Raw genomic sequence first — 20,599 nt, forward strand, 5'->3', positions numbered from 1 at the left:
AAAGAAAAACCGAATAACGTAATTCCTATATTCAAATTCAAATCATGTTAGCCCGCATGCGAGAGGTTGAGAACGGCCGGCATGGCAGAACATGATGAGACGACGTACCCTCATTCCCCCACCATTCTCAATCGCCCCCGGCCTTCAGCAAATATATTTATCGCTGGGCGCTCCAGACGCTCTTGAGGAAGCCGTCGCGCTGGGCCAGGCGGTTGAGGGAGTCGTCGCCCTCGCCCATGGAGCGGACGAAGCCGCACAGGGCGTAGGTCTGGTTCTCGCCCTGGATGGCACGGCCGTTCTCGTCGACCTTGGCGATGGAGATCTGTACGGAGCCGTGGTCCTTGGCCTTGATGATGCGGTTGGTCGCCGAGCACTTCCTCGGGACGTAGCTACACGAGAGAAGCTGGTGTCAGCAAAATGATAATAACGATAATAAACCCGTCCTTCGGTCCTTAGGCGATGGAGTGAAATGGTCATGGCCTATGGAGCTGCATTTCGTCCTCGCATCTCGCATCGGCGGGGTATGGTGTTCATGGGGAGGAAAATGCGTACAGGTCGACAATCTCGCCGCGGTCGTTCTCCATGGCTGCGGTTTGTGGTGGGATCTGGGCCTTGAAGGTGGGTTTGGTAGGGGTTGTCGGGAGAAAGCGATTGAAAAGGTTCAAGTCACAATTTTGATGAATTTTGGTGGGTAGGCCCGAATTTTCGATTGGTGGGGTACGTACCTCGACTTGTTGCCGAACCCGCATGCCCTGAGGGATGGGTCATGTGACCAGAAATCAAATCATTACAGGGTGTAATCACGTGACACCGTGCGGCTCTCGCGGTTTGTCCTACCTCCAAGACGGGAGAACTGTTGTTGTTGATCCTGGTTGTCATAGTGGCACTCGACAGGAACAGCACAGGGAAAAGGGAAAAGAAACGAAAGCACCATCAATGTCTTGACGATCTGCACGACCTTCGCTCTTCTCTCTACACAAACCTCTTGGGCAGGCAAACAATCAATCTGCTGCGCGTCGCTCTAGGAAGATGCGCTCGGCGCATTTGTCAGAGAACCCTCGCTACCACGACAACAGCGGCCATGGCAACTCCGTTCAAGCCTCCGCCTCGTCATGACGCATCGTCGTCCCCATTCCCGTCGCTCGACGAGATGTGGGGAATTACCAAACCTTCACGGGAACCTGAAGAGCTCGCGCGATCATCTTGGAACCACACACCACAGCCGGCCTCCCACGTCGCGAGCTTCCCAGCGACGAAGCAAACGCCAATCGACCTAGTGACGCCTGCCAGACTTCCCACGGAGCCGATCCATGACGAGGAAGATGGAGAAGACTCTGTTCAGGTCATTCGGATACCAGCACCAGGAACGAAAAGAGGCAGGCGGAAAGCTGGTTCTGGTAAACTTCGTGAGGCAAAGCCCAAACAACCAAAGCCGCCGACAGGAAACGGAAACGAAACGCCAGACGACAAGCCGGGGAAGAAGGCCAAGGCCGGTCAAAGCAAGAATAAGACGAGAAAGGCGTCGGAGGTGCGAAGCCATTACTTTCCCGAGGTCAAGCCGAGCAAGTCGAGCAAGTCGACTAAATCGAACAAATCGAACAAATCAAACGGTGATCAGGCGGAGGGGCCGGCGCCGAAAGTTGCTGATGCGGATGATGATGCTGATGCACCCCTCGAGCTACCTCCAGCTTCCAAACGGAGGATGGATTGGACGCCACCTCCATCGGATAAACTCATCACCATTGGCTCCGCGTCGTCGGATATCCGAGAGATGGTGTCATCGGCGGCGAAGTACCCGGGCAATGACACGTCGAACGAGGCTTTTGGGAACTTCCTCGCCAAGTATGGCCGGGAAGAGGAACAGATTGGAGCGGCCGTAGCTGGTTGCCTGGAGGGAATCCCGGAGATCTTCAAGAAGAGGAAGAAAACCGCGGTGGTCCCCGACGACCCGAGCGTCTCGGGAACAGACGCGTCACCGACCAAAAAAGCGCCCAAGAAGAAGAAGGCTCGGACCATCACCGAAGCGGCAACGGCTCTGTACGCTAGGCGCGACGAGTCGGAGCAGGAGCCGCCCACGGCATCCATTCTCGATTACGTGGAGCAGCAGGCAACAGAGGGGACCGCAGGCGCGAAAGGTCCGAAGAAGCCGGGTAGGAAACCGACAAGAAGGAAAAAAGGAAAGAAAGAGTCGCCCGAGCCTGTTCTCTTGTCCCCCAACACAGCGATTCAAGAGGTTTCCAAGCAGAGTTTTGTGTTCGGTACATCGAGTCAGCTGGCAAGGGAGCAGTCGCCGACAGTACTCCGAGACCTGCAAACGGCCATACGACTTTCCAACGAGGAGGCGGAGGCGCGTGAGAACAGCGACCCTTTCGCGAGCCCCATCCACAGCGATGCCGTGGAGCCGAAACCGCGGCGGAAACTGTGGGGGGTCGGGGCCCGGGACGAGGACGGGGGGCTGTTGGACCTTGAGTTGATTGATCTCGTCAATACGCCCATGGCGAACTCGTCACTACCTGACGATGATCCATTCGGGTATGTTGTCGACGGGCAGCATGCCATGTCCTCGCGGATTGAAGTTTCTTCGACGACAGATGACGAAAGCTTCCCAGAGATGGATATTCTTTCGAAAGACGCGCCGAGGCGTCCGGGTGTGAAAGGGGTATGGAGTGAGAAATTGGCTTCGAGTGGACTGTCATTCCCTTCTGCTTCTTCTTCAGCCTCGCGAGATGCATCAAGGCCGAGTGCGATTACCACTACGACGGCCACTATAGACGCTGGCTCCGATATGACGCAACTATGCACTCCACCGTATTCGGGCCAAGCTGTGTGTCCGTCACAGGCATCGGTATCTACTCTGCCAGCTACGCCAAAACAGGACACCTCGTCCAAGGTTCCCGGTCCGGCAACGCAGACCAGCCGTGCAGCAGAAGCAACAGCAGCAGCGGGTTCTGGTGTTCCTCCGAAACCCAAGTACGACCTATACACGGATTCGCAACTTTCCAGGGAGATTACGTCGTACGGTTTCAAGCCGGTCAAGCGAAGGGCCGCGATGCTCGCGCTGCTGGACCAATGCTGGGAAAGCAAGCACAAACCTCGGGTGGCATTAAACCCTCTTCCGTCGAACAAGTCGCTCTCTACAAGCTCGCAGCAGCAGCGCAAGGAAGCGGCCGCAAGCGAGCCTACCAAGGCCACATCGACACAACCGCCGGCGAAAAGACCACGGGGTCGACCGCGTAAAGACAGTAGCACAACTAAAGACGCCGATGCGGTGGCAAAACCGAAATCTCAGGCCAAGGCAGGTAGCGGAGCCAAGGTGTCAGTTTCGAAAACCACAGGAACAACGGCATCCAAGACAGAGCCTGTGGCGCCACAGACGCCGAAGAGACGAGCCGCCCCAAAACCCAAAGCACAATCGTCTGCCGAGGTGATTGAAATACCGGATTCGGCATCAGACAGCTCGGCCGCACTGACGTGCTCGCCCGAAGGGTCCTTCTCTTCGCCGGGCGGCGTGGACATGTCGCTCTCGCTAGACGAGAAGACGGAGACGTCGCTGGTGTCCGGTGCGGCGGTGGACCAGCAGCAGTCGGCGCTCATGCGGCATATAACCAAGGCGGTCACGGAAGCAGCTCCCACCAAGGATCCGAGTCAACCGTCGTGGCACGAGAAGATGCTCATGTACGACCCGGTGATTCTGGAAGATCTGGCGGCGTGGCTCAACTCGGGGCAGCTGACCAGAGTGGGCTACGACGGCGAGGTTTCGGCGTGGGAGGTGAAGCAGTGGTGTGAGTCGAAGAGCGTGTGCTGTCTCTGGCGGGTGAATCTGTCGGGCAAGGAGAGGAAGAGGTTTTGAATGGGTTAGAAGGATAGCGATACCTGGTAGCCGGCATCCTTGGGTAGGGGTGGTGTCTGTACGTTGTAGGTATATGATGATTTGCCCGGGGACGACTTGGTCATCGAAGGGTGCGGATGGAGCAAAGCACCTACTCGCAGGGCCTTTTTTTTATTTTCTAGTCTTTTCTATGAATAACGAATACGACGAACGATATTCATAAGCAGAACAATACTGTAAGTTCCAACCTAGGTGGTTACGAGTTCAAGACTTGCTTATGAGGCAGAAAAGGGGGCTGTCCGAGTCGTTGTCCAGCTATCGTGACACTGTACTTCGTACGGTACTGGTAAAAGTACATGTACCTGTAATGTACATGTACCTTGATTCCAGGGGCTAAGAACGGACCTCGGCAAAATCTTAGGCCCCGCCATGGATCTCAAGAAGCTAAAGGTTCTACGACTTGGGACTCGGACTTTGGTCCTCGTGATATAACCGAATAAAGGATCATAAAAGTCGTTGCGATGACCATTTCTCCAAGAGAAACGAAAGTGCAGGATGTCTTTTACGTCGCCGGTGCGAAAGATATCAACATATGGTCTTTCGCTCCGTCCTCACTCAGTTGTCGGTGTAGCAGCTTCATCTCATAGCCCCCAGCTCTCGTCCCCAATCGCATCGCCAATACGGTCACCGAGGATACGGCCTCACTTTTCACCACTCAGTCGACATAGTCAGATCATGGCACAACAAAGGAGAAAGGCCTCGACTGGGTCAAAGGCAAAGGGACCTGTGCTTGAACCCCGGCCTAGCTCAAGGTCAGTTTTAAGATGATTAATTCAAGGCTCCCTTAGAATCGCGCACTAACTTCTTATCAGCATCCTTCTCCTCTCACCCACCAACCAGGTCCTTCTGCTCCATCGCGTAAAGACGTCGGCGTCGTTTGCATCGGCTCATGTGTTTCCCGGCGGGAATCTCGACAGCCACCAAGACGGTCCCATCCCGCCCGTCGGTTCGAGTGAGCGCCACCAGGACGGGCCGGCCTACCGCCGAGGCGCGATCCGCGAATGCTTCGAAGAGACGGGCATCCTCCTCGCGACGCGCAAGGAAGACGTATCGGCCAACGTGGACGACTGCGACCGCGTGCTCGTCACCCTGCCGCCAACAGAACGCGACGCGGCGCGCAAGCGCATCCACGCCAACAAGCAGCGCTTCTCGGACCTGGTCGACTCGTTGGGCGGCGTGCCGGACGACGACCGCCTGATTCCCTTCACGCGCTGGGTGACCCCGACCAACGTGGCGCGGCGGTACACGACGCAGATGTACGTGTACATGTTCCCGGACGTGTCGCTCTCGCCGACGTCGACGGCGGCCAAGGTGGCGCGGCAGAGCGAGATCATCGTGGCGACGCCCGACGGCGGGGTGGAGCACACGACGGCCCGGTTCGACGACGCGGCCGAGTGGCTCGCCAAGGCGGACCGGGGGGAGATTATCTTGTTTCCGCCGCAGTATTACCTCCTGCAGCTCGTGTCGCAGTTTTGCACCGGCGGAGGATCGTCGTCGTCGTCGCCGTCCGAGTTTGCGGCGCAGCGAGACCGGCTGCGCGCATTTCTGGAAAAGGTGCCCACGTCCTTGTCGGGCGAGGGGGCGGGACCGGAACACCCCACGTCGAGGATCCCGTGGTCGGAAAAGGTGATGAGCCCTTATAACCTCTTTACTCGGAGGCAGGACGGTCGGGTCGTTTTGGGTCTCGACAAGCCCGGGCCGGAGCTCAAGGGTAGCGGTCGGGGAGGCGACTGGGACAGGGTCGTCGTCGTCCGGTTTGCCAAGGATGGGCCGAGGGAGGTCGAGGTGCGAGGGCGGGAGGAGCTGCTTAAAGAGGAGAGGGAGGGGGAGCAAGAGGGAGCAAGAGGCTCTGGAGGCTCTGGAGGCTCTGGAGAAGCTGAACAGAGCAAGCTCTAAGTTCTTTTCTTCGCCTTCCCCGGGGATGTGCCGTCTCCCACTCATCAGGCGTGGTCTAACCTGGTAAAGGCTGTCAGATTCGAGGCGCAGACGGAAAACGGTTTCTGACGATGAAATAAGATTTATGGAGCCTTACCGACTGGTCGGAATGCATCGTCGCCTCGTCATCTCGTCGCCTACTCGATGTTTGGCGGCCAACAACTCCACTTATACGCCCGTTCTCCCGGGTCACTGCTCGCTGGTAAAGGCATTATGGGGCAGAAATGGGCCGCGCACCAAGGACAAAAAAACGGGGGCATGCCAGACTCCCTGACAGATGCGGCTCAACTACCTACCCATCTACCTACCTACCTACCTACCTACCTACCTACCTACCTACCTACCTACCTACCTACCTACCTACCTACCTACTTACCTATGCAGGGCAAACCGCCTACTTACTTGCGCATTACCCCGGGGAGCCGGTCGTCTCCACATGGCGTCCCCTTGGACCCTTTCCCTGCGGAATATTTCCTCCTCCTCTCCTTTTTGCCGGGAAAAATGGGGCCTCATGAAGGAGACGAGTTGGCCGCAGATGAATGACATGATGGCGACGACACCGTGCCGAGGAACTGCAGGCGCCATTGGACGGGACAACCCCTCCCTTGGGGGCCGGGCCGACATGATGTTCATGTCCAGCATGTTGGGTGCTTCCCCCCACGGACTTCTCAATGGGATGGACTGAGATTAATCTAACGGAGCTTCTGGTTGGATCCCAATCATGGCATGCCAGCCGATACCTCGCGTCGCAATGCAGCCGGTCCCTCGGGAGAATAATAATATCGTGTCTATTTCCCTGCTTCACGGCCTTTCGCAATCCACGTGTCGTTGCGTGAATAGATGGAAATGGGAGGAAGGGGTTAGTCTTTGAGGTCTCAGCTGTTGAGACCGGTGAACATTCCCGGCTTCCCCTCAGGGTATGGATTGTTGCCATGCTTTCTCGAGACCCGACGTCGTCGTCGTCGTCGTCGTTGTTGTTGTTGTAGGTGGAGCGGGACCCTCCGCTTCCCGTCCGGATCATGATGGCTGCTTGGTACGGGTGAAGGTTCCATGCTGCATCGGACCTTATCCGATGATATAGATCATCGCTAGAGTCGGGATGTCGGACGGCTCAACTGAAAATGTGGACACTGGGCCTGCTTGCTATGCACATGCAAGAGACATGTCAACTCTTTTCCATTCTCACTTCCCATGTCCATGGTCATGCCGACACCCACGTACGCTTCCTTCTCGAGTCCCCTCGCAGACGACTATCAACCGTACCTCGCCAATATTACTTGTCTACTGCCGAGATTGGGCTGCAAAGACATGAATGCCGGAGAGCTGGCTTTTGGCTGATTACCAGCGCATGTAGGGTGTGCAGAGGTAGAGTCACGGGGTCATTCTCGTGCGTCGAGAGGAGTTGAAGTCCAACCCGATCAAATCCAGCGTCCATCTCGAGCATCTTTGGTTGTGGAGAAGTATAAATATGTCCGTGTGAGCCCTTTTCATCCGGAGATGATGGAACCTCGTCGCATATGGACAGCCAAATGCTGTGACAACATTGAAGTTTGTTCGATTCAAGACGAGGAACACCAACACCAAAGCATTACCCTCTTCGTTGGGGCTCCCATTCTAACCTGACAACGACGTCTAACCAAGTCGAGTCACTATAAAGAAAGGTCTGGTGTCATCTGTGAGCAGATGCGCGCCCATCCAAGGTCCTCGAACAGCACAATGGCCCATGACGAACCCCAGAAGAAGAAGAAGAAGTATGAACATCTCGATGCGGCATTGTGAACCCCCCTTGTTCCCAGAATCAGCCCGGCTAACACAATGAACCATCTCCTTTAGGGACGACAGAGAAACGCCAATGATCGATAGGTGGCTCAACGACGACCAGAGCATTTCAGAGCATCTGTACTATATCGGCGCCAGTTCGAATTCCGATCCCAAGAAGGAAGATCCCAAGGCGCCGGACGCAAAAGCCAAGGCAGATGACAAGCGTTCAAACTAGTGGTCCCTCGTAGTATCGGCTTCGTTCTGTTTTCCCTGGGTCAAGCAGGTTCTTTGACTTTTCACAATGTTGCTGCTGGAAGGCTTTATTAGCTCAGGGTACCTCATGTATGGAAGAATGACTTGATATGTATTGTAGGTCTTTTGATAAAACCGAGAATCCCAGGGCCTCTATTGTGCTCTATGAAGCCAAAGATGAACCCTCGGCCACTTGATGTCGCAAAAGTCCGACGAGTTTCCCCTTGCGCGTATACTTGCGATGGTGGTGAAGAAACTCGTCGGAATTGTTACTTCGTGACTTGGTCGAGATGAGTACGTACTTGTACAGTACTTATTACGTGTACACCGTTTGCGGTACTGTAGAAACAGACAGGCCAATTAGGAGAGCTGCTGCCCCACAGCCATCGAAGGAGCTAGAAGGAGCTCGTCGTCACTGCCACCAAGTTACACCCGCAATGGGCAACTGCACCTGGACCTGAGGCAGGTACGAGGGAGTCGGTAATAATTAGTGGGCAGCAGCTTTTCATCGTCCTCGTTTTCTTCTTTTCTTCCTTTTTCCTTTCTTCTTTTTCCCTCACTGACCATTAATCCATATTTAGCTTCTTCTGGACCAGTTTCCATTTCCAAGACCATTGCAGAGAAGACAAGAATACACATATTTTGACGACAGAAGGAATCCCACGAGTTGCAAATCCACCTCGACCTCTGACAGACCCTACCCCTCTCTCGCCGCCAACCGAGCAGATTCTCACTCACCCTCAACCAAATAACCAATCCCTCCCTACCTATGGCGTCTTCCGACGAGCTCAAGGCTCTCGGCAACAAGGCCATTGCCGAGAAGAACTTTGACGAGGCCGTGTAAGACATAGCTGCCCCCACTTCCGCTCTGAATGGCTTTGCTGACCTTACTTGACACCCTCCAGTGACAAGTTCACCCAGGCCATCGCCATCGACCCCTCCAACCACATCCTCTACAGCAACCGCTCAGCCGCCTACGCATCCAAAAAGGACTGGGACAAGGCCCTGGAAGATGCCGAGAAGACCACCCAGTTGAAGCCCGACTGGCCCAAGGGCTGGGGCCGAAAGGGTACTGCACTCTACGGCAAGGGCGACTACCTCGGAGCCCACGACGCGTACGAGGCGGGCTTGAAGCACGACCCCTCCAATGCCGGCCTTCAGAGGGACCTGGCCTCCACAAAAAGGGCCATGGAGCAAGAGGCAGGCGGCGGCCCAGACATGAGCGGCGGCCTCGGCGAATTGTTCAGCGACCCGCAGCTTATCCAGAAGCTAGCCAACAACCCCAAGACCAGCTCCCTCGTCGCCGACCCTGCCTTTATGGCCAAGCTTCAGCAGATCAAGAATAACCCCAACAGCCCCGACCTCTTCTCCGACCCCCGCATGTTGCAGGTCCTCGGCGTCCTCATGGGCGTCGACCTACAGATGCGCGATCCGAGCGATATCGGGGCCACTGACACGGCGAATGCCGGTCGCGAGGAGGAAATGACCGACGCACCGGCGCCCCCGCGTCCTGCCGCCGCACAAAAGGCCCCCGAGCCGGAACCCGAGCCCGAGCCCGAGCCCGAGGACGAAGAGGCGCTGGCCAAGAAGAAGGCCAAGGAGGAGGCCGACAAGGAGAAGGCCCTGGGCACCGAGAACTACAAGAAGCGAAACTTTGACGAGGCCATCGCCCACTACAGCAAGGCCTGGGAGCTACACAAGGACATCACCTACCTCAACAACCTGGGTGCCGCCCACTTCGAAAAGGGCGACTACCAGGCCTGCATCGACACGTGTACCAAGGCCGTCGAGGAGGGCCGCGCCATGTACGCCGACTTTAAGCTCATCGCCAAGAGCTACGCACGCATCGGCACCGCCTACGAGAAGATGGGCAACCTGGACCAGGCCGTCGAGAACTACAAGAGGTCGCTGACCGAGCACCGCACCCCCGACGTCAACAACAAGCTGCGCACCGCCGAGCGCAACAAGCTCGAGCAGGCCCGCCTCGCCTACATCGACCCGGCCAAGGCCGAGGAGGCCCGCGAGGAGGGCAACCGGAAGTTCAAGGAGAACGACCTGCCGGGCGCCGTCGAGTCCTACACCGAGATGACCAAGCGCGCCCCCGACGACCCCCGCGGCTACAGCAACCGTGCCGCCGCCTTTGTCAAGCTCATGGAGTTCCCCAGCGCCCTCGAGGACTGCAACACGGCCATCGAGAAGGACCCCAAGTTCATCCGCGCCTACATCCGCAAGGCCCAGGTCTACTTTGGCATGCGCAAGTACTCCGAGTGCGTCGACGCCTGCAGCGAGGCCAAGCTCGTCGACCAGGAGCACCACAACGGCGCCAACGGTCGCGAGATTGACCAGCAGGAGCAAAAGGCCTTCGCGGCCATGTACTCGGCGCGGGAGAATGAGACGGAGGAGCAGACCAGGGAGCGGTTGTCCAAGGATCCCGAGGTGCGTTTTTTCCCCCTTTTTCTCCTTTTTCCTTTTGTATTTTTTTTTTGGGTGCCCAATTAACGTGAATCGTCTCGGTAGATCATGTCCATTATGGGAGACCCTGTGATGCAGGCCATCCTACAACAAGCGCAATCCAACCCCGCCGCGCTGCAGGAACACATGAAGAATGCCGATGTCCGATCCAAGGTGCAAAAGTTGATTGCTGCAGGCGTCATTCGTATCGGGCGATAAAGAGGAGGATGAGGAGAGCGGATAATCACGAATTAAAGAAAAAAAGAAATACAAGGTCTGACCGGTAGCAAACGACCACCGTCTTGTCACGATCACGACTCACGCAGCGGATGGTCTTGTCTAATAGATGATCAGGTAAATCCCATGATACTGTGTAACCCATAATTCACCTACCCTACATCGTGGCGGTAGTTGTTAGTATGACCTATGGAAAGAGAGACATTATCGAGACGAATCGAATCGCGCGCCGAGCCGAAGCATTGTCGATCCACGTGAGTTGAGCTCCTTGCAAAAGCCCAGTGATGGTGGGGCCACATGACCACAGTTCTTCGTCTCTCATGCATCTCGACCAAAACGGATGCGACTGGCGGTGGGCGGCGGGTGATGAGCAGTGCCATGAAAGCGATAGGCCTATAGGGCCTGTAATGACAGCTTCGCCTCCGCTCTACCGAGACCAAGCTCCACCGTGCGATGCCATGCCCTTGTCTTTGGCCTTGTCTCTTTTCGGTTGTCCGCCATTTCAAACCCTCAACTCGACTGCCTCGTCGACCCTTGGCCTACTGAGTGGTAGGGCCAGCTGACAAGAACACTTCGTGTCGACTCATCACGAGTAAATCATCGCGTCTCCACAGGAATCAAGTGCACCCATGTCTGGAGGACAAGCCTTCGTTTTGGCTTGATTCGCATTGTCCTTGTGTTTCCCGACCTTCAAATACCAACTCGCTCGAGTATACTATCCATCACTTGTCATGTTACTTTCTCGAAAACATTCTCTGTCCTCCTGTTGCCTGTGTCCTCCCTCGGGCTTTTGTGCCTTGCTACACTTTGCTCGCAAACTAACCTGAACCTGGCATGGAATCGCCCATGGATGAAGGTAAACACCCGCATTCCTTATCCTGCACGGTATGACCTGGGCAACTCATATGCCTTGACATTAGCATACCGCCGGCTCGTCGACGCCATCACGAATGACCCCGACGACAAAGTAACAGAGGAACACATCCACCAGCTTATCGCCTCGCTCCCATCCGTCCTCCTCGCCACCGACATCGCGAAGCGGACACCGCTCCACCATGCCGCTCTGGTCGGCAAGCCAACCGTCCTGCGTGCCATTCTCGATGTAGCAACAAACTCGGACGTCGATATTCCAGACCTCGAGGGCTGCACACCCCTTCATTTGGCCGCCCGCAATGGCCACGAAGTCATCGTTCATGTCCTCCTGCGCCACGGAGCTGACGTGCGCCGCGAGGAAGCATTCGGGGAAACGCCACTGCACGAAGCGGCCCGCAACGGCCATGTCGCTCTCGTCCGCCTTTTCGTCGAGGGGGGTGGGGCGGTAGTCGATGCCGGGAACCGGGACGCTAGCACGGCGCTTCACGTAGCGGCCCGCCGCGGCCATCTCGAAGTCGTCCAGGTCCTATTGGCCGCCGGCGCTAATCCCGCGACGCGCGATAAGGTCGGTGACACGCCGCTGCACGACGCCGCACGGGCGGGCCACGCCGACGTCGTGGCCGAACTCTTAGCTTCCGGTCTCGTCAGCGTCGACGCCCGCAACGTCAACGGCCTGACGCCCCTCAGCGTCGCCGCGCGCCATGGTCGGGACGCCATCGTGCGAGCGCTCCTGGAACGTGGCGCCGACGTCGACGCCGTCAGTACCGAGTTTTGTTCGCCGTTGCACCAGGCCGCCGCCGAGGGACACGATGCCGTCGCACGCGTATTGATTGCCGCCCGAGCCGACCTCGACCTGGAGGACAAGGACGACCACACCGCGCTGCACGCCGCCGTCATCTTCGACCATGCCGATGTGGTGAGCAGTCTCTTGGCCGCGGGGGCCTCGGTCAACCTGCGCGACAACGAAGACTGTACGGCGCTGCACCACGCCGTCAAGAACGGCAATGTGGGCATCGTACGCGAGCTTCTCGAGGCCGGCGCCGATCCTACCGTGCTGTCGACCTGCGGCGAGACGCCGCACAGCCTGGCGCGGGTGATGGGCAAGGAATCCATCATGCAGCTGTTCGTCAGCCCCCAGGTCGTGCCGCGCCAGTACGCGGCGGCGAACTTCCGGCCCCGGAAGGCCCGGGGTCCGTCGCTGCCCACTGACGAGCCGGAGATTGATGTCTGCAAGCATTTTCGGGGGGTTTTCTGGTGCCCGACATCCGAGAGCACGTTTGACGACATGTCTGTGTGGGATATTCTCTACGAACCCGAAGCTGAGGTCAAGCTTTGCCCTTCGAAGAAGGAGAGCCAGCAGCAACAACAGAGCCATGACCTAGCCGCGTCACCTGTTGGTCACGAAAGAAAGTCGCTTAAGCGCTGGATTCATCTCCCGGCTAACAATGTCGCCTGGGTGCTCGACCTCGTCCAAAAGCTGCACGCCATGGACGGCAAGACGGAAGAAGAGTGCGCGCGCGTCATGCGCTTCGTGCGCGACACGTTTCTCGAGATGCGCTTCAGCGCGCCCTACCGCAAACCACATTTCCGCCGTGAGCGGGCGGCATCCGGGTCCCTGACCTCCATGACTTCTTCCGCCGCCGCCTCCTCCTCCTTCTCGGCCTCGCTCAGCCCCGACGAAATGTTCTCCCTCGTCATACCCGTCGTGGACGTGGACATGGACGACAAGACGAAGGAGCGGCTACGGTCCGCCAGCGAGGGTATCTTCAACGGACAGGCCCAGACGCAGCTCCAGGTACCACAGCGCGAGCTCCTGCGGGAGAACACGGCAGAGCGGCACCGCTCGCTCAACGCCATGCCCACGAACCTACAGCACTATCTCTTCCCACACCTCAAGCACCTCGACGCCATGGCGGAGCTGCGTAAAATCTTTACCAAGTCGGAGCTCCACACGCCGCGGACGCTGGACCAGTCGTACCACGAGGCGCTGAGCCGGGAGGAGGTGCGCTGGCGCAACGAGAGCCAGGTGCTTTACCGGTACCTGAGGCGGCTCGAGCGGGAGGCGGAAGAGGCGAAGAGGCGGAAACGGGAGAGGAAGGAGCAGAAGAAGAAGGAGCGCAAGAGGGAGACGGCCGCCGACGGTGGTATGGAAGGCGGTAGCGGCGGCGGCGGCGGCGGTGGTGCTGCCGCTCCAGGCGTTCAACAGTCGTTGTCCATGTCGACCTCGTCGGCGTCGGCGGGCCAGCCGTCAGGGGACCCTTTCAAGAACCGCGACTATTTGTCGGCGCAGTCGAGCGACAAGCAGAAGCGGTCCGACAGCACCAAGGAACAGCTCATGCGGATGTCCGGGCGGCAGGACGTGGCGAGCAGCGTGCGGGCGCGGCGGGCCGAGACGGCGAGGCAGAGGAGTCACTTGCCCCTGGGACATGAACAGCGCAAGCAGGTCCTGGTGGTATCGCAGCTCTGGCTTTGGCGGATCGACGAGAGTATGTTTGTGACTGCGTTTGCTTTCCTCTCGATATCCTTTCTCTTGTCCGACCTTTTCCTAACAACTGTCTCCAGACAACATCATTAGCTGCTACCCCGATCGCTGGGACGACAAAAACGCCCAAACGCTGCTCAACGAGTTCAAACACCGCATCGTCGCGCTACGGGGACTCAAGAACCCGTCGGCGGACATGATCCGCGTGGTGGAGCAGATCCTCGAGGCGGCCGTGTCCTTTGGCGAGGAAGAATTCCACTTCCAGTTCCTCGGCGGACCGCGATCCTACAGCAACGCCTTTGCCAGTTCGATTGCCTGGGTGTCCAACGAGGTGATGAAGCGTTACGACGCCTTCCGCGCGTCGCTCCGCGGCATGCGCACGTCCAAGAGCCTCCTCAGCGGCGACCTCCGCGTCGAGATTGGCCTGCTGCAGGAGATTGAGGACGTCCGCGAGGAGATCAACATGGTCCAGCGCGTGCTGAGGGAGCAGGAGCGCGTTGTGGGCGAGTTCCATGCCGCCAGGGACCCGGCCTGCGACTTGCTGGAGCAGGCGGGCGGTGCGGGGGGCGGGTCGGCCTCTTCGTTTTCGCATCCTACGCTTGATTTCTTTACGAGGTTGGAGATGGACGCTACCCGCGTGCGGGATTCGGTGGGTTTTGGCTTCCCTTCGCTGATGGGCACGCCACCTGGACTAACATGCGAGGATCAGATCACGACTCTTCTGGACCTCCGTCAACGCGAAGCCAACATTGAAGAAGCCTTGTCTGCCAACGAGCAATCCAAGATTCTCTTCATCTTCACCGGTGCCACCGTTGTCTTTGTATGTCGCCTTTGTTTGCTGAACCAATATCCTGCCAGATAGAAGCACTTGCTGACGTCGTTCCTCTCAGGCCCCTCTATCCTGGATCATCGGGGTCTTTGAAGTGGATATCCAGGGCCTTCCCACGCCACTGAGCCCGGCTCAAGTAGCCCTCGGCAGTCGTACGTATTCCCCTGACCAGTCCTTTAGGAATCCAAGTCAATACCGACCTCCCCTGCTAACCAAGCCCTGGTCGACTACAATAGTGGGAAGTGTCCTCGCAACGATCATCGTCATCTACATCGCGCTCAAAATCTACGAATTCATCCTCCAAAACGAAGCCAGCGCGAACCGGTACAGCATCAAGGACCTCTTCCTCCTCCTCTTCAACCGGTCCCGTCGTGGATCCAACGACAGCAGCGGGGACGATAAGGACAAGAAGAGGGAGCAGGAAGACCTCCTCTTCGAATCCCTCTCGAGACGGTCAGCCCGGGACCCCGACAGTGGCCAAGCTCACACGCGCACCCAGAACCCCCAGACGCAGACGGCGCAATCGTCGGCGCTACGGTCTGATGACCTGCTCCCTGCCGCTGCTGAGGGGGGTGTCGGCGTTGCGGCAAGGCTGCAGCCTTTGCGCCAACGGTTGGTGCGGTTTGGACGAGATAGGAGGCAGAGGCTTGACGAGGAGACTGTCGTCGGGGGGCCTTCCCAAGGCTAGGTTCGACTACGGGTAATTCTTGGACATGTGCAAGGCAGGATCTATGACTGGTGTCATTGGGTATATGGTCGAAATGAGGTCGAATGCCTCGATAATCACTCTAATAAACCATCAACTATTTACAGCCGAGGTTCGTGTCTACTCCGTCCTGGCTATAGGGCCGTCTTTCACCTTCTCCTGCGAACTGCTCTCCCCCTCGATAGTCTCGCTTAGAGCAGGTTGCTCCGCGTCCACGGCTTCAAGGTGGCCTTCGACGTTGGCACGCGAGAGCACCACGCCCGGGACGATGGGGTACTTGCCCTCCTGGACCTTGGTGGCCGGGACGAGCACGTTGAACCAGCGGGGCGCGAAGAGGCCGAGGAGTGAGGCCACCAGCACGATGTTCATAAAGGCGAAGCTGGCGATGCGGAGAGGATCCTCGCGGGAGGCGTAGAAGCTGGGATAGGCGAAGGACATGATGATGGCGACGATGGGGGCCGAGATGTACTTGAGCACGGGGGCCCAGTAAGAGGGGATCTTCCAGTTTTTGGTGCCGGAGACGGCAATGGTCGCGTTGAGATCGCGGCGAAGTTGGTTGCCCTGTCGGAGGACGTTAGATAGACCAGGGCACGACCAAAGTTGAACAACGCGGGGGGAGAAAAGGGCGTGGAACGTGAAAAGTACTGACCGAATAAAAAGTAAGCCACCAAAACCTGGCCAGCATATCGTTGCGACCGAACACTCCGGGGGTGGCGGCAGTAGGCGTCTTGCCCGCGAGTACACCGGCGACGATGCCAGCGACGAACAGGCCGAAGCCGACACCGGCACCAGCCTCGGGACTAACAGCATGGGCCACAACGAGACCCACGACGGTGCCGGCGATGTAGCCAAAGGTGTTCAGGGAAAAGGCGACGACGCCGACCTGGTCGATGACATCGCGGAAGCGGTAGAGGGTGGTGGCGCACATGGCTTCGCACCAGACAACCCAGAAGAGGGCCAGGTAGCTGATGAAGGTGTCGGCCGCGTCGAGGCACTCGTAGCCAAACTCGGTGCAATAGACGAGAGAGATGAGGAAGGAGACAAGGACGATGGCGGTGGACACGATGGGGCGCGAGTACTTCTTCCCCCAGTCGGTGTCGATGACCATGGTGACGATGGCCTCGAGCAGGGCAAAGGAGGAGCTGAGGCCGAGAATGAACAGGGTGGCGAAGAACAGGATACCCCAGAACTGGGGGGCCGGCATCCGGGCGATGGCTTCGGGGTAGGTGTAGAAGCCGACGACGAAGGTGTTGAGGCTGTGCTCGTCGGGCTGGATGCCCAGGTAGCCGACGATGGCAAAGACGGCAAAGCCGGCGATGACCTCGATGAGGGAGTTGGAGAAGACGATGATGAGGGAGTCCTGGACGGCGTTGGAGAATTTGGCGTTGTACGAGGCGAAGCTGGTGTAGTAGCCCATGCCGATGCCGGTGGAGAAGAAGATTTGGCCGCAGGCTTCCTGCCAGATCTGGCCGCCGGCGAGCTTCTCCCCGTGCCACTGGGCAAAGTAGAGGCGGACGCCGTCGGCGGCGTTGGGGAGAGACAGGCCGCGGCCGAGCAGGACGATGATGAAGACGAGGGGGAGGCCCATGGTGAAGTAGACGACGCGTCCGGTCAGGCCGACGCCCTTGAACATGCAGAGCCACACGACGAACCAGGTAAAGGCGCACCAGCCGACCGTCTCGGGCACCATGTCCATGCCGGGGTAGGTCTTCCAGAGCTCAATGGTAGACAGGTCGTGGGAGAGGCGGCCGGGCACCGAGGGGACCTCCTGGAGGATGCTCTCGTGGAAGAAGTCGGCGACGTTGCTGTCGGCCCAGGGGAGCGGGTTGTGGAAGGAGTATCGAAAGAAGGTCATGATCCAGGCGATCAGGGGGACGTAGTATATGACGACGGCGAAGCCGGTATAGACGACGCTGAAGCCGACGCCCTTGGCACGGTGGTGGGCGGTGTGCCAGGCCAGGACGCAGCCGCCACGGAAGGCCTGGCCGAGAGCAATCTCGAGCATGAGGATGGGAATGGCGAGGAAGAAGAGGGAGATGAGGTAGGGGATGAAGAACTGGAGGCCATGGTTGTTGAAGGCAATGGAGGGGAAGCGCAGCAGGTTGCCCAGGCCGACGGCGCCACCGAGAGAGGCCAGGATGAACGAGGCACGAGAGCCCCAGACGTCACGACCGTCCTCGGACTTGTCGGCCGCCGGAGCGAACCAGTCGACGGCCTTTTTGAGCGGATTGGGGCGCATCATGTCGCGAGAGTATGTTATGTCAAGGCGCGTTCCGAGGGGATGAGTCGGCATGCAACTACGAAATGAAGGAAGGGAAGGGAAGGGAAGGGAAGGGAAAGGGAAGAAAACAAGATGTCTAGGTCAGGGAAACAATGCGGTGTTAAAAGGATCCCCAGAAAACAGGCCGAACGCAACGGCACGGGACCCTGTCGGTGGTATTTGCGACAGCCTACAGGTCGTTCATGGGCCGGGGTACGCGAAGCTGATCATCCGAGAATAGAAGGTCGTTGGGAACGAGGTCGATCAGAGCCATATGGAGCGGCCAGCCAAGCGTTTCCCGCCCTGTTGGTCTACGCGTTGCGTAAACGAGCTTCCCGAAGTTCTGGGGCGGCGGGTGAGACTGACTTGCTGGCACGAGTCTCTGCTGACACATGTTGCAGATGGGCATGACGGCGAGGACCAAGGGGTGTCTCACCGGAAGCAGGCATTCGAGCGGCATGTACACTGGCACCCGATTCCATTCCAAGCCAGAGAAACCCAGCTCCCAGGAGATTGGTATAGTCGAGGCGGGCACGTTGCTCTTCTCCCTTTTTCCATATTCAGCCCCCTACCAGGTATGTGTATACTGAGTATATCTTTCTTTTTATCCATCTTTTCTTCTTCTGTTCTCCTCCTTCGTAGCACGAATGCAGGGATGGCATTCGGTGCGTTGCCAGGGTGTTGAGCCTTGAGTATATGCCGGCCGACGACCTGCTTGAAATGAAAGCAGGCTGACGTAGCACGAGGCCCCTAACCCTGTTTGGGACGCAGGGTGCGACCCTTTCAACGCTTGGCATACGACAACTGATTGGGCTGGCGATCCAACCGTCTTCTTGGCGGGCGGTCTCGGCGACGGTCAGAGATCCGCCTCACCGCCAGACACATCAAGTGTGAGTTTGGTGAGTCCGGTGAGTACGGTGAGTCCGGTGAGTACGGTGAGTACGGTGAGTTCGGTGTTCGGTGAGTTCGGTGAGTCCCAGGTGGCAAAAGTACATCTCGCTGAATTACTTCGTAGTCTACTCAGTACTTATATAGAACCTCGTGGCGCTTTTGTCCACGTGACCGTAATAGTACGTGGCTTTGATTTACTTCGTACGTCCCTGTCTCACCCTGACCACTACTCACCCTGACCACGAGCTTGGATTTGCCCTTTCCGTTATCGTTTTCCATTTCCCAATACTGTACAGCCGCATTCAGCTTCCACCATGCATCACCTCCAGGACGACGCGCAGTTGCCAGTTTCCCAGACGACTCGCATTCAGACGGATAAAGAAGAATGGCTTCGGCACATGGGAACCTTTTTCGATCGTTGTCACGACGGCCTGGATGGCTTTCGACCTATGGATCTGGAATTTATGGCCCAAAGCGCGACGTCCGCCCGACCTCGTATCGCGCATATGTCTCCGGATTTTGGTGCTTTTCAGCACGACCCGGTCCGGCAGAGGATCATCGAGAACATCTACGAACGCTTCGCGGCCGAGATTCGCGTCACTCGTCGCGTTAGTATGGATGCCTCGGAGCGGATGTACTGCTCTCTGTTCTGGGCCATGTTCCAAGTCGCAGATATAACCCAGATGCATGACCTGGAACGATCTGTCTTCCCAGATTTCGTCGCCGTCATGGACGATATTCTTCTAAACTGGCAGATACAGTTTAAGATTTGTGGGTTCAGCTTCGCCCTGTAGTTCGTGTGTTGGTTACTAATACGTGTACGCGTCCTAGTTTTCGCCCTTCCTCTTACGCAGGAACTGATATGCCAGTACCAGGATTACGAGCTGAGCAGCCCATGCAGAACGGACAAGAATACGAAACAGTATAATCGGGCAAAGTCCGTCATCCAAGATGTGAGTAGTAGCTATTTGCTTTCTTAGTGACACTGAGCTGAGTTATACCCTAGTGCCTGCGTCGTGATGTGGTCTGCGTGGTGACTGGGGCCAAGAATCCCCATGTTACCCACATATACCCGTTCAGCGCTATAAATAGCCCCCATCGAGAGACCCTGCGATACGCACTAGCTCGGATTTGGGGCGGGCAACGGGCGCAACGCATGACGGATCGATTATTCCACCATGGAGCAAGTGGGATCGATTGCCTAGGTAACCTTCTTTGCCTGTCGCCATGTCTGCACGAGGCTTGGCGTCGCGCAGAATTTGCCCTCCGCCCTCACCATCCTCTCCAGAACCCGGGAACTGGAATGTGGTCTATTGACCTCGTTTTCTACTGGATGAAGCGGAGGTGCGGTACACCTTTGGGCCATATGGGAGTCGGCACAACCTCTTCCGTCAAGGATCTACTGGACGTGATGTTCACGGACGAGGCGCTCCGGGCTGTCAACCTCCGCAGAAACGCCGCCATCCTAGACGGGGAAATCATCACAGTATCGGCCAGGAAAAAGGAAGACCTCCCTGATTACGACACTCTCTTACTTCAGTGGGATATTATAAGAATGGCATCTCTCTGCGGAGGCGCAGAGCCAGAAGAGGAGGAGGAGGAGGAGGAGGAGGAGGAGGAGGAGGAGGAGGAGGAGGAGGAGGAGGAGGAGGAGGAGGAGGAGGAGGACAATGATAGTCAAGGATTGCGTGGGCCTTTCTAGGTGAAGCCGCGCAACAGTCCGGTGACTCGAACAAAGGGGAAGAGAGTCTTCCTCGGCGCCGAGGGAAATATTCCCCGAAAGAGGCCGAGACACACAAGAGCGCTATCTGACCCGGGTTTCTCGTCCCTCAGGCCTCTTGAAACACACTAGTAATACAAGTAGATATAGTATACTGTATAATTGCTATTCGTATACGGAAATCAACTTCGTGTTCTGTTTTGCTAAGGAACTGATATTATATATGAAAACAGCACTGATTATACGGCCTCGTGATATTAGGACACGGGGAACCATCCAAGTATAAGGGACATTACTGAGCCGCTTCATAGGC

At 57.5% G+C, this 20,599-nt stretch overlaps 8 protein-coding genes across 8 annotated transcripts; 6 read left to right on the forward strand and 2 right to left on the reverse strand.

The window, feature by feature from the left end:
* Window positions 1-157: 157 nt before the first annotated feature.
* Window positions 158-584, reverse strand: ACRALDRAFT_1030542 (40S ribosomal protein eS21; the record flags this gene model as incomplete). Its single annotated transcript, XM_071014897.1, has 2 exons — window positions 158-389; window positions 553-584. The coding sequence occupies 2 exons, from the start codon at window positions 582-584 to the stop codon at window positions 158-160; spliced, it is 264 nt and encodes an 87-aa protein (XP_070875574.1).
* A 497-nt stretch (window positions 585-1,081) lies between these two features.
* Window positions 1,082-4,321, forward strand: ACRALDRAFT_1080756 (uncharacterized protein; the record flags this gene model as incomplete). Its single annotated transcript, XM_071019069.1, has 4 exons — window positions 1,082-3,782; window positions 3,898-3,908; window positions 4,057-4,065; window positions 4,220-4,321. 4 exons carry the CDS (start codon window positions 1,082-1,084, stop codon window positions 4,319-4,321), a joined length of 2,823 nt encoding a protein of 940 aa, XP_070875575.1.
* Window positions 4,322-4,504: 183 nt separating this feature from the next.
* On the forward strand, window positions 4,505-5,785 carry ACRALDRAFT_1048857 (uncharacterized protein; the record flags this gene model as incomplete). Its single annotated transcript, XM_071015563.1, has 2 exons — window positions 4,505-4,641; window positions 4,702-5,785. Exons 1-2 carry the CDS (start codon window positions 4,565-4,567, stop codon window positions 5,783-5,785), a joined length of 1,161 nt encoding a protein of 386 aa, XP_070875576.1. The 5' UTR covers window positions 4,505-4,564.
* Window positions 5,786-5,876: 91 nt separating this feature from the next.
* ACRALDRAFT_1062294 (uncharacterized protein) lies at window positions 5,877-6,154 on the forward strand. The gene has a single exon (XM_071016573.1). It carries the CDS (start codon window positions 5,934-5,936, stop codon window positions 6,096-6,098), a length of 165 nt encoding a protein of 54 aa, XP_070875577.1. The 5' UTR covers window positions 5,877-5,933; the 3' UTR covers window positions 6,099-6,154.
* Window positions 6,155-8,390: 2,236 nt separating this feature from the next.
* Window positions 8,391-10,777, forward strand: ACRALDRAFT_1062296 (uncharacterized protein). Its single transcript, XM_071016574.1, has 2 exons — window positions 8,391-10,273; window positions 10,355-10,777. The coding sequence occupies exons 1-2, from the start codon at window positions 9,056-9,058 to the stop codon at window positions 10,505-10,507; spliced, it is 1,371 nt and encodes a 456-aa protein (XP_070875578.1). The 5' UTR covers window positions 8,391-9,055; the 3' UTR covers window positions 10,508-10,777.
* A 594-nt stretch (window positions 10,778-11,371) lies between these two features.
* On the forward strand, window positions 11,372-15,397 carry ACRALDRAFT_2026611 (uncharacterized protein; the record flags this gene model as incomplete). Its single annotated transcript, XM_071020402.1, has 5 exons — window positions 11,372-11,381; window positions 11,446-13,884; window positions 13,961-14,700; window positions 14,771-14,861; window positions 14,946-15,397. 5 exons carry the CDS (start codon window positions 11,372-11,374, stop codon window positions 15,395-15,397), a joined length of 3,732 nt encoding a protein of 1,243 aa, XP_070875579.1.
* A 138-nt stretch (window positions 15,398-15,535) lies between these two features.
* Window positions 15,536-17,654, reverse strand: ACRALDRAFT_1030455 (uncharacterized protein; the record flags this gene model as incomplete). The annotated part of the gene is made up of 2 exons (XM_071014895.1): window positions 15,536-15,976; window positions 16,065-17,654. 2 exons carry the CDS (start codon window positions 17,652-17,654, stop codon window positions 15,536-15,538), a joined length of 2,031 nt encoding a protein of 676 aa, XP_070875580.1.
* Window positions 17,655-18,880: 1,226 nt separating this feature from the next.
* On the forward strand, window positions 18,881-20,268 carry ACRALDRAFT_2052511 (uncharacterized protein; the record flags this gene model as incomplete). Its single annotated transcript, XM_071021649.1, has 3 exons — window positions 18,881-19,337; window positions 19,398-19,519; window positions 19,573-20,268. 3 exons carry the CDS (start codon window positions 18,881-18,883, stop codon window positions 20,266-20,268), a joined length of 1,275 nt encoding a protein of 424 aa, XP_070875581.1.
* Window positions 20,269-20,599: the final 331 nt, after the last annotated feature.

The sequence above is a fragment of the Sodiomyces alcalophilus genome, assembly GCF_042370955.1.
Source record: "Sodiomyces alcalophilus JCM 7366 unplaced genomic scaffold ACRALscaffold_3, whole genome shotgun sequence".
In the NCBI taxonomy this organism is placed as follows: Eukaryota; Fungi; Ascomycota; class Sordariomycetes; order Glomerellales; family Plectosphaerellaceae; genus Sodiomyces; species Sodiomyces alcalophilus.

Coding starts and splice junctions, on each gene's coding strand:
- ACRALDRAFT_1062294 (XM_071016573.1), top strand. CDS start 5,934: ATGCATCGTCGCCTCGTCATCTCGTCGCCTACTCGATGTTTGGCGGCC.
- ACRALDRAFT_1062296 (XM_071016574.1), top strand. CDS start 9,056: ATGAGCGGCGGCCTCGGCGAATTGTTCAGCGACCCGCAGCTTATCCAG. Junction 10,274..10,354: donor GGTTGTCCAAGGATCCCGAG/GTGCGTTTTTTC, acceptor TCGTCTCGGTAG/ATCATGTCCATTATGGGAGA.